This window comes from Corticium candelabrum, chromosome 4 (assembly GCF_963422355.1).
Source record: "Corticium candelabrum chromosome 4, ooCorCand1.1, whole genome shotgun sequence".
In the NCBI taxonomy this organism is placed as follows: domain Eukaryota; kingdom Metazoa; phylum Porifera; class Homoscleromorpha; order Homosclerophorida; family Plakinidae; genus Corticium; species Corticium candelabrum.
In genome coordinates, this window is record NC_085088.1 from 7,960,013 (window position 1) to 7,972,984 (window position 12,972).

Consider the following 12,972-nt stretch of genomic DNA (forward strand, 5'->3'; position numbering starts at 1 on the left):
CTTAAGCTTCCATGTAGCTCATGGAGGCCTTGTCTCTAGAAGCAGGGAGGTATCTTCATAACTGACCTTATGACTGACATTGGACAATGTGAAGGCTTAATGTATCCATTGTGTGTGTGTGTGTGTGTGTGTGTGCACGTGTGTGTGTGTGTGTGTGTGTGTGTGTGTGTGTGTGTGTGTGTGTGTGTGTGTTTATGTGTTGGATGTGTGATGGCGGCACCCAGAGTTTGCTGAACTCTGTGGTTGCTTGTCATTAACAAAGGTCAGCTTACCTAGCAAACTAATCAGGAGTAAACAGTGACAGCTCAACATCATCAGGTCAACTTGAACTCAAAAATTTTCAAATTTTCTTGCTAACGGTTGGTTTCAAGTGGAGCTGCTGGGCACAAAGGGAAGGTTACCCTTCAAACCTATGATACTCACCGTCTACCGGTTGTCCCGATTATCGTTCCATCAGTAGGAATGTTTCTTTTTGTAAAAGTGCGTGTACAGGCTGGAAAATCGTACATTCACTCTAATCTTGTTGTATGTCTAATTCTTTCGTTCAGAATGTTGCAGTCAGTTTACGGCAACTGCTTTTGTGACACTTATCACTTCTAAGAAGTCTGACAAGTCGTCATCTCAAGGTTTTTGTGGTCATCAAGAAAATTTCTTGTTGGAATTAGGTCTATGATTGATCATGACACGTCTGATTGTCCTGAAAGAAGACCAGCGCTTTAATATAACCTTTGAACTTCTTCGTTTTGGAATAGACATTGCAGCGCTATCAGAAACGAGGCTTGCTGATTCTGGAAGTTTTGATGAAATGTTTGGGGGTGATGGATACAGATTCCAGAGTTCTCCCTAGGATTTCAGGAAAGCGTAGCGCTAGCCCCTCCCCTAAGACCACGCCCATTCAATGACGTCACGACACAAAGTCCCAATTGCAATACTAATCTATTATCAATATATTAGACTTGCCGCAAAATCATCTATACTAGTTGTTTACAGGCTGTCATCTATCAGTAACCCATTAGTTGGAAGAGTACGAACATTTAGCATGGACAACTGTTGAAGATATTTCTGTGACTTGCAACCATGCATTGACAAACCTGTTTGCTAGTCTAAGTAGCAGCGCACGCTTGCTACATACACGCTGTGACACAGTTGAATGCATAAACACAACGACATACTATTTATTCATAATCATTGCTTGAAACAGTGACTGAGTTCATATCCTAAGGTTGCTGCTAAGTTAGAGAGTAGTAAGCAAAAGTGTGTTCAATCGTACAAGCTGTCCACTGTATAATTAAATTATGCTGACTTTGTTACAATATTGTGATGCGTCTTTTCCTCTTGGAAGCCCACTCCAGACATGCAGCGTTAAATTCAAAGTTTTCTTAACATGGACCTTCAATAGAGATAACAGCAGCTGCACTGTGATTTTGTTGCTCAGACGGTTTCTCAGAGGTGTCTTTATCCTATTCAGTGCAGAGAAGCCCCTCTCACAGTCAGCAGTGGAAGCAGGGATTAGCTGGGCAATGGCTGCAAGGTTACAAATGTTTGGAAACACTGACAAAAGGTTCTCTTTCTTCACAATTGTAGCCATCACTTGGCCCCCATGGTTCGGTATGGTAAAGAATCAGATGAGGATGCGGCAAAGCATGATCTGAATAAATTCTACTCTTTTTGTAGCTTTTCTTTGTCTACGATGGTAGGTGAATAGTTATCAGCTAAGGTATCCAGGTGATCATTACTGAAGTCATCAGATAGTACCTCTGGCCAGCTCCTGACGTCAAAAATACTGAAGGCCTGCAGTAGATCGATGTCAAACGTCTCTTAGTATGACAGATTAAAGCATCCAGGAATGGGTCATATATACCTGCTTTGAAGGTATCAGACATTGCAGTGGAAATGTCAAAGGCATGGAGATCTTCTTCCACTACTCACTGAAATGAAGAGTAATGTTGCCCAAGGGTGGTCTTCATTTTGTCCAAAGTAGCTATTACAGCAATAACAAGAGGCTTCACTATACTGTAGTCAAGATCTTTCCTTTGGAAAGCATGCGATAAAGAAGCCAGTGGTGGCAGTACATCAGAGAGCATGAGAAGCATTGCAACAAATCTGTATGACTTCAAAAACGTGGCCAGTCCTAGAGCTTGAGCATCATGGCGCTCTGAAGCCTCTCATTCCAAGCTGGTAATAACTGCAGGCAGGCATCGACGAAGGTTACCAACAGTACGGTCATGAGACAACCACCTAACATCTTTTGCCTGTGTCAGTTTCATTTGAGGTACATTTAACACATCTTGTATTTTCTTCAGTCCAGCAGTACGAACAGCAGAATTCTCATAAAATTGATACAGCTGATCCAGGATAGCTTTGAACTTCTTCACATAAGGTATTTCATTTGCAGCTTGACCAGCTGCTAGCACTAGCCTATGGGCAATGCAGTGGTTGGCAATAACCCAGGGTGATCTACCCTTCAATAGCGCAGCAACACCACCTCGAGTCCCAATTATCACTGCCACTCCGTCACTCTGAAAAGTCACAAAGTTTGTGGTCAATATCATGTTTCTCTCTGTCACAAAGCTGCCTAAGTACCCCTACAATAGTCTTGGCACTCCCATCGGGAACTTCTGACATGCCAATAGATGCTGTTTGGATCTTTCGGTCTGAATCAAAATAGCGTGCGTAGATAATGACTTCCTTGATAACGGCATTGTCTGTTGTTTCATCACACATCAAGGCAAAAGACGGTAATGCTCTCAGCAGATCAAAACAGTTTCTACTGATAGTGCTACCCAATGACATGACTGCTTCCTGCACAAAATGTTAGACGTGTAGTGAGCGTTACCGCCCAAGTGGAGATCATTCAGATACGCGGCACCCAGAGATTTGGCAAGGTCCAGCAGTGGCACGTACTTAGTGGTGTGTGGTATGTCTTGTTTACATAGCCAATACAAACACTTTATGGCCCCAACCATAGCTTTCTTTTCCCCACTTTCTACAGCTGCAAACGCTTCCTGTATCCCTCCATCTTCTCTAGACATTCAGAGACTAACTTCCAGCATCTTAGCTGCGTTATGGCACTCTGACGTTTCATGTTGTTTTAGAGTATACTAGGTCATTGTTGTACAGGGGAGGTCTACCCATATTGCCCTCCTAACAATGCCCTCCTAACAACCGACGACTTAGGACGACGACAAAGTTTTCTGCACAGTTGGCACATCATGCCTTGGCAGGCGGGCGTCTCAATGAGCTGCACCCAGGGGAACTCCTGACTCCAAGCTGGTTCAAAACCAGATAACCTGTGATGAGAACGCTTAGGTGGAGGCACAGTACAGACTGGGTCACTGTTCTCTTGGAATGGATCTCTGCTTTTGCCTTCGGGAGTTTCATGCTCTTCTAATTGACCGCCACTTCTGGCTCTAGAACGTGCTGTGAAATATGCTCGTAAATCCGCTGAAATAATGTGTGACTGATACCGCTAGATTGACGGGCGCCGGTGCCACTCGAAAACTACAACAGAATACAAACTCTGAAGTGAAAGCAAAACACGTTACTGGAGAAGAAATGCAGCGGCGACTTTGAAGTGGCACAGCCGTTGGAATCTGACTGGAACTATTTTTGCAAAGTGGTTAATCAACAGTCCTATTCAGTATTGGCTTTCTTCAAGCCGCCTACGTAGTAGGTAGATTCTAAACATGCAAATTACATCATTAAGATTACGTTTCCTTCACATGCACTTGCTATCTGGTATCTGGAGCGTACCTAGACAATCTCAAGTCAGTGATCTCTGAGAGTGAAGTAGAAATTTAAGCGTAGCACAGCGCTACGCTCAAATGCCCTGGGGAGAACCCTGGATTCTTGTCAGGTAAACCATCAGGAATCAAACAAGAATCAGATGTTGGTTTTGCCATCAGAAGAAACAATGTGAGTAAGCTTACTGATTTTCCCATGCTTATAGAGATCGACTAATGTCTTTGAGGTTACTTTTGACCAAAGACAGATCTGTAACATTTGTAAGTGTGTATGCTCCAACACTTACTTCTGATGATGCAGCAAAGAATTTGTTTTACGACCGACTTCATGATCTGCTTGTGAAAATTCCAGCAGATGACAAACTCATTGTTATGGCTGACTTTAATGCAAGAGTTGGTCGTGACTGTAAGTCTTGGCCTGGGATCATTGGACGTCACGGAGTTGGCAATGAAAATGAAAATGGTTGTCTGTTGTTAGAACTCTGTTCTAGTCATCAACTGAGCATTACTAATACTAGATTTCAAGTTACCGGATAAACTAAAACAACTTGGAAACATGCACGGTCACACTGCTAGCTGCTAAGCATCAACTTGATCACGTCATCACTAGGAAAAGAGATGTGCAAGATATCTAGTTGACTTGTGTACTTACTTAGAAGTGCTGAATGTTGGACAGACCATCGGTTAGTAATGTCAACCATCAAATTTAAACTTATAACCAAACTACATTTCACTACTAGTACAGTGAAAAAATTTGATGTAGATCAAGTGATTGATCCGAGTGTTGTTGATTGTTTTAAAATTTTGGTTAATATGGAATTGAGAGCTTCTGATGAACCAGAGGGTACATGGCATAGACTCAAGATGGCAATGATAGAAGAAGCAAAGAAAACAATAGGGTACAAAAGAATAAGAGCAGACTGGGTTTGACAGAAACAATGATGAAATACAAGATCTGCTAAGAAAGAAACATAATGCTTACGTAAAATTACAGCAAAATGCACAATCTTTCACACTCAATTAGACCTTTCAAGAACTGAAAAGGATAACTTAGCGCAAATTACGACATCTACGAGATCAGTGGCAGGAAGATCAAGCATTTGGCAGATGGAAATGACAAAAAGTTTTATGGTGAGCTAAAAAGTTATTGGTCCAAGTCTTACGTGTCCTGCACCACTTTGCAATGAGGATGGTCAATTACCAACAGACAAATCAGAAATTCTTGCTCGCTGGAAGTGTCACTTTTGCTCCGTACTCAACAGGAATACCATGGTTGATACATTGGTTGTAGATATGATTTCACAGCAATTACTTCATAAAGACATTGATGAAGCACCAACACCTGAAGAAATATATTCTGCAATCAAATCTCTAAAACTTGGAATATCTGCTGGTCTTGATGGTCTTGCAGCTGAGTTTTATTAAAGGGTAGGTCAATTTCCTCTTTTACAGAGGAAATTGGCAAGGTCATGTTACACATTTGGGATACAGAAATTGTACCAAAGGACCTGAAAGATGCCCAAATAGTCACAATCTACAAGAGAAAAGGTGACAAAAATGACTGGAAGCTGACGTGGAATCTCATTATTGTCCACTGCTGGTAAGTCTTATCAAGAATTCTCTTGAATAGGCTGGTAGACTCAATAGGAGAAGAAACTCTTTCTGAGTCCCAATGTGGCTTTCGCAAAGGAAGAAGCACCACGGGCATGGTATTTACCCTGAGACAGTTACAAGAAAATGCAAGGAGCAACATAAACTATTGTACATGGTCTTTATAGATGGACCAAGGCTTTTGATTCAGTTTATCGAGAGGCAATGTGGAAAGTCTTGACAAAATTGGGTTGCCCACCCAAATTTGTAAATTTAGTGAGACAGCTACACGAAGGAATGAATGCAGAAGTCATATCTGAAGGTGAAAAATTAGACAGCTTTGTTGTGCAAACAGGAGTAAAGCAGGGCTGCGTATTAGCACTCAGTCTGTTTGCTCTGTTTGTTACTGCAATGCTAAATGAAATGAATGGTCGAGCTGAAAATAGAGGAGTCTCACTTCAATTTCGTATGGATGGTGGTTTATTCAATCTTTTCAGATTTCTGATGAAATGTAAAACTGTAACTACAAAACTAAGAGAGATCTGCTCTTTGCAGATGACTGTGCTCTGGTAGCACATTCTGCAGATGATATACAAGAAATTGTAAACTCTTTTGCAAAAGCAGCTATCAGTTTTGCATTGCAAATAATATCAAGAAAACGGAGTGCATGTTTCAGGTATAGTAAATGCTGGCAAGGACATTTTTGTGAATGGTGAAGTACTAAAGAGGGTATCCTCTTTCTCTTACCTTGGCAGTGTTCTTTGAGAGGATTGTAGTGATAAGGACGTTGCTGCACGCCTGCAAGAAGCAAATAGAGTATATGGTGCACTTCAATCAAGATTATAGAGTCAACAAGGAAGAAGAATAAAGACTAAAATCAAAATTTGCAAAGCAGTCATTCTTGCAACTCTTCTGTATGGATCACAAACGTGGACGCTATATAGAAGAAATGTTTAGTATCTAAAATTTCACCTTTGCTGTCTGCATCGAATACTAAAAATTCATTGGTCGGAAAGAGTGACAAATATAGAAGTGCTTCAAAGAACTGAAATAACAGGAATTGAATACATGTTGACTCAACAGCAACTAAATGGGTAGGTCATGTTGCAAGAATGGACGAGAGATGTTTATCAAATGGGTGCTATACGGGTTGTTAGATGCACCAAGAAAAACCGGTGGTCAAAAGTTGAGGTTTAAACACACTCTAAGACACAGAGATTAGGTTCAGATTGTTATGGGGAAGGTAGAATTGACAAGATTGAAGGAAAGAGACTAATACGTCACAACTATACCCCAGAATACTTGACTACTTGTACAAAGAACGTTTGCAGTATGTGTCATTGAGTATGGCGTTCTAGAATTGGACTCTTGCACATGAACATGCTCATCAAAGACAAATTGTAAGCAACTGCTGAATGGAAGTCGTGATCTTATTGTTTAGTAGCAAAATAGAAGAAGTGTGTGTGTGTGTGTGTGTGTGTGTGTGTGTGTGTGTGTGTGTGCATGTGTGTGTGTGTGTGTGTGTGTGTGTATGTGTGTGTGTGTGTGTGTGTGCGCGTATGTGCGTGTGTGTGTGTGTGTGTGTGTGTGCGTGCGTGCGTGCATGCGTGCGTGCGTGCGTGCATGTGCTTGCATTTTCTGATGTGTTGTGACTCAACTCTTGGTTGTCCATATATTGTGAACTAGGGCTTAAGGATTTGTAGACAGTATAAGCAGTTGAAGGCTGAGAAGCAATTAGAGTCAATTTGATTGGATTTCGTGTGACTTTTTTAAAGTTTGAAATTCTAATAATAGAAATTTATTGCATTATTAGGGTTTTGTCAGCCATTGTGTGCTTTGCTTTACTTGAGTATGTGAACTTATGGTATGTGTCACTGTCTTGATGTTGTGGAAAGAGTCAAATGGACCATAGTTTTACAGACAGTTTGAAGTTTTACAGTTTATGTGTCCCTGTGACTAAGGTTGAGTGAAATAAGAAAAGGTAATGGTTTAGGGGCATTTTGGGTGAAACTATGATGTTATTGATTGATGTCATTGATTAGATAGTGTTTTTTCACACCATTCTTATAGTTCTGTTTGTGTACCATAAACTCCTATACTAGATAGCACTCAGTGAGTTATCTTCAGGTACTTTAAATATGGATTTGATTATCTCTTTATTTACAATAAACATTTGAAATCAAATGAATGGTTATGCAGTGTCTTGTGTCAACTGTACATTGCACTTGTTGTTTTTTGTTAGTTTAGAAGTTTGTCATTTGTCATTTGTCATTGCTGCAATGATTGTAATACTGTGAATTATTATAGAATTTCTAAGCTATTAATTTCATAAACTTTGCAACTTGCAAAGAATTTACTAACTTAAATTGCTTGCTAAGATTTGTAGCCCAAATATCCATGTGCATGCACATACAATGCTGTCTGAATGATCGTCTTTATTGTTTGGGTGGGGCCAAAACGGCTTTCTTGGCTTAGGGTACTGTGTAGTGTCCTGTCAACGAATTGGCTTTTGCAACCCAAGAAATCAGAGACACATTGAGAACGACGTAGGTATGTTGGCAGGCACCTACCCGGATATTTATTGAGCCTCGTCACTTCCACGCACGTGTTCAAGACACATGAGGGAAGTTTACAAACATTTATTGATTTATAGTAGCTAGTAAGTCTTGTTGACAAAACAGTGTGTGAAGGTAAGGAAAGCCACAGTAGATTAAAATTCTTGTCTTTTTATCTGACATTGAAATGTAGAATTTACTTAATTAAATAAATGTACTTTTAGTTATTGTCTGAGAGTATCTTATACACTGTATACAGGGTATCAAATGATCTTTCATATGCAGATCAGCATTGCAAATCTGTACTGTAGGTTGCATCAACTTTTGTGGAATTTATTGACAGCTGAACAGCCAGCTTCTGTTCTACGTGCTTAGGTAGTTTTTCCAAAGTTTACAGTTAATGTGCTTAACCTCCTGTTAACTGAAGTGCTTGTACATAAGAGATCAAAAAGGGGAGAGATTATTAATGAGAATTCTTATGCGATTTAATTATGACTTATTGTCCTAAGAATGTCATTGATCAATTAATGCAACAGGATTTTTATTAAAGTATTTTGTTTTTTCTATAGGTCATGGAGTGAGGAGAAATGTGCCTGTGATTATATATTCATCTAGAACACATTCACAGTTATCGCAAGTTATACAAGAGTTGAAGAGCACTACTTATAGGTAGGAGAAGGTGCATTTATTTGTGTCCTTTTAGCCTCAATCCTCTTCACAGATAGACTGGCCATGTCATCAGTTGACATTCTTAAGTTAATATCAATACAATGAAAGGATGGGTTTTGACTGAAATTTTGCAGTTGCTGAAAACCATAACTTGTTTAGAAAGAGTGGCTCTAACCCTGACTTGTTCCCTAACCTTAACGGTAACCAAACCAACTCATGGCTTCTTTTGGCATTTGTTGTGTTTTGTGATGAGATGGTAAATGAACAAAATGACTTTAATAGCTATTGATTGAAAGATGCTTCTGCAGTGCTTCACATGATAATAATTTTTAGCATCACTGAAATTGTTTGTCATTGTCAAAGGGTGAGATTCAATATGTGTGGGACATTATGCTTGGCTATCTCAACATATATTTGAGAGCCAGGTAAGCAATTGCTTTCACATTAGCTGTTGCAGATGGGTATGTTTGAATTGTTCATGTCCAGCAAGACCCTGGGCTTTTCAGACATGAATAAACTGTTCTTGTAAAATGAAAGATTGCTACAGTCTGGTTGACCTTGCATGACGTCATTATTGTGGACATGCTGGGATTGTTGATGTTGATGCTGGAATTCTATCATAATAGCTGCGTAGGTAGCTAGAGCGCTAATACCTTATGTCAACCAGAAGCATGTGGTTTTTTCAAACTGTGAGAAACACACAATGAATCACAAATTAAGCCGAGTCTCTCTGAAGGTTCTGATGTAGGGAAAGTGGCTATCTGAATTGTGGAGTCAAATTCTTAGAATAGAAAAAGTTGGTGTAAATGTTTTGCTGCTGGCTTTTGCTGGAAGACTCTTTTTTCTTTTGTGTTGATCTACTTAAGTTTTTCGTGTGTCAATGGTACACAGGGTTGTCCATTTGAACTGTTACCATGTCGCCAAACTTTTGTTGACAGGGACAAGCATGTGGCGACAGGTCACCAGAAACTTGGTGACAAGTCAGCAGTGCCTTCTATTTGGGTACTGTTTTACTTGGCATGGCTTAATTAATTGGTCAGATATTGACTGATTCTTCCATACTATAGTTCCACTTTATTTGCCACCCTTCCTCAGTATTGTGAAAGACCACTGCAAACATCTGGTCTACTTTGGCAACAATCCTATACTGTAATACACCAACTCCGCTTCTGTCTGGATGTCTGGATGTTTGTAACGTGCCGATCGACACAACACCGGTCTCGGATCATAATGAAACGTAGCGCCCGGTTCGAGTTTGATTGTCCAAGACGAACAGTCGAGTCAGATTTCACCTAGACTGCTTCCAACAGCCAGAAACGAGACTTTGGCATTCTGAAATGAGATGTGCTGGAGTTTGTTTGTTCAACTAACCGAGTATGCGAATGTGACGTGGGCTCGCCAGTCACTGTACGGCATTCTATAATTCCCAACTGGTATAGTAGAGTGCAAGATGCGTCCACTGCAGTCAGAGTTTAATTAAGCTGGCTCACCGGGCTGTTTGTGCATGCGTGCATAGGTCCGAGTGTCACGGAAGGTGCGTCTTCTTTCATGGAAGTAGCGTCATTCTCCACGAATAGATCATGACATTATTATGTTGGAAGAGTCTGCGATCATGACGTTATTATGTGTCAAGAGTCTGAGATGGGGATGCTAGCCCTAGAGATAAAACTCTGACCCGAGTAAATACAACGACAACAGGAAATGCTTAGAGTGCAAACTGCACTGGCTAGAGTGTGTAAGATTCATAGAGTAATACTGTAGGTCGCGTGTATTGTTACTGCATGTAGTCTAAACGCGCAAAGTTAGATTGCTATCTCCCAAAGGGCGGGGTAGGACTAGTAGTCATTATTTTGGCACTGTTCTGTCATCATTTGGTGACAAAGAGCAGGGGTGTACCCAGGATTTATTTGGTAGGGTTTCCAAAGTTATATTAACAGGAATTAATATCAATATCAATATTGATAACACAAAGCAGCGTAGTTGTCATTTATGTCTAAATCCAAGCTTGTTTGCTACATCTGTATGGCATCAATTTAAGGATCTAACAAATGTCTTCTTAAAATAATCTACAGCATTGTCTCTAAAAAGTCTTGGATGCTTCCTTGCAAATATATCAATTATGGCATTGAGGTAAAATTTCATTGAATAGTTGATGTGAAGTAAGGCAAGACTTTTTAGTCTTACTCATCCTATTGATGATCTCATGCGACGTATCACTGAGACAGATCTTTCACACTCTGCTGTTGTTGCCTGTAGCATGCAAAATATTCTTAAAAGATAATAGATATTTGGATACATAGGGGGTGTAGCATGTTTTAATTAAGCAATCTGCAGGATTATATGGTAAAGCTCCAACAAATCTATGCCACTTGCAATTGCCATGAGTTGTTACAGTACTAGATTGTGATACAAAATCAGTCAAAGTCAACTGATGCAACCTTGACACTCGTGCTAACAGTAAGGGTGACACCCACTTCTTGGTGGGGTTTCTGGGCAACCTGGAAACATGCCTGGGTACGCCCCTGAAGGGTTTATGTAGACACTGCTGATACAGTAGAACAAGTAAAGAAGGGGTACATCGTTCTCCAAGATGAATGTGCTTGATACCAAGGCTTGAGAGGTTGGTGCAGGTTGGACAAGGTCTAGGTTAAACATCTAGATTAAATTCGTGATTGTCTGGCATCCTTTAAGAAGAGTGTGGTACGCTACTGAATTTAGATTAGTGTTAGTAGACACATTGTCTTGTGTTGTAATAATGTATGCATGCATATGAAGTTGATATCTAATGTTTGATTTAGTTGTGCTAATTAAATTTATGTGCATAATGTTATGTGTGCACTTTTTGATAGACCTTGTGTGAGTATCCTTGGGTCAAGAGATCAACTCTGTATTCATTCCCAAGTAATGAAGGCATCTAGCAATACTGAGAAGGTGAAAACACATGTGTGCACGCATGCACACACACACACACAGACACGCTCGCACACACACACACACACACACACACACACACACACACACACACACACACACACACACACAGACACACACACACACACACACACACACACACACACACACACACACACACATACACACACACACACACACACACACACACACACACACACACACACACACACACACACACATGTGCACCTGAACATGAACATGAATTTTAGCCATAGCCACTACGAGTTTAGGTTTAGCAGAACCAAATGCCAAACATGATGGTTTATAGCCAATTCAACCAACATATCTAATGATTTTAATCTTAATGTAGTGTATCAACTTCGCATTTTTGTGTTCCATGAGCTGTTCGCTACTGATTTGATAGCCTGCTTTCGGAACAGCTGTTTTCGAGGTTGGCTGTTATCTGTTCTAATGACATGCCCCCATTGCAATCTCGTCTTTTTATTTGCAAATCAATAGGGTTTTTCTTTATTGGAGATCTTATGCTACAGTGATACATCTAGAATTGTCCTGATACATCTCATATGTGATGTAGATAACCGTCTAATATTCTCACAAGTCACTGGCCAGGTCTTGTCAACCATATAACAGAGTTGGCAGCGTCAACACTCTTGATTAATCACAGTTTAACTGTTCCCAAAAACTCCTCTTAGTAAGTATTTGTTTCCGCCAGTATTTGAATGTTGTACATGCTTTAACTAGTGTGTTGTCAATTTTTTGGAACATCTACCTGATTTTGTGGATGACGCTGTCCAGGTATGAAAGTCATCAAGAATTTTAACTGATGACCAGTAATTAATGGAAATGACAGCTCTTGCATGCCCCATTCTTAGGCCATTTGTCTTGTCAACATTGAAACTCATGCCCCACATTTGCTACATGATTTGTGTAGAGCATCAACAGATTGTTGTAAACCAGTAAGAGACTTTGATATGATTGCCAAGTCATCTGTGACATTCCTGCTCTGATCTCACTGTAACTTTGTGCATGAGATAATTCATGTATAGACCATTCTCAGCTTTTAGTCATTTTAAATGCCAGTAGTACCTACAGGCACAGAGAGAACTTTACAAACAATTTTGTCTGTATGGATATTGAACAGAACAGGAGATAAGTAGCAGCCTTACCTTACCCCTGTGATTATTCTGAATCTGTCTGAGTTTCTACTTTTAGTCTTAACAACATATCCAGTGTTATCATAGATGTCAAGAATCAATCTGCAGAGTTCTTTCTCTATTCTATGATTTCTCAGTAACTGTGAAAGAAGGCATGTCTAGAGACCGAATCAAAGGATTTCGACAAGTCTATACATATATGCACATCAAGAGTTATACTCTAGAGCTTTTTTTTGATGATCTGTCTCAGTCTCAATACACAGATTTGGTCAAGGTACCTTTACCAGGGTGAAACTCACACTGCTCTTCTAAAAGACGAGGTTCTAT

At 40.1% G+C, this 12,972-nt stretch overlaps 1 protein-coding gene across 1 annotated transcript in view; it reads left to right on the forward strand.

The window, feature by feature from the left end:
• Positions 1-12,972, forward strand: part of LOC134178407 (regulator of telomere elongation helicase 1-like) — a 47,379-nt gene that overhangs the window by 1,835 nt on the left and 32,572 nt on the right. The window contains exons 3-4 of the mRNA XM_062645286.1: positions 8,458-8,557; positions 11,407-11,488. Coding sequence (XP_062501270.1) covers positions 8,458-8,557; positions 11,407-11,488 — 182 coding nt within the window. The remainder of the gene's footprint in view (positions 1-8,457; positions 8,558-11,406; positions 11,489-12,972) is intronic.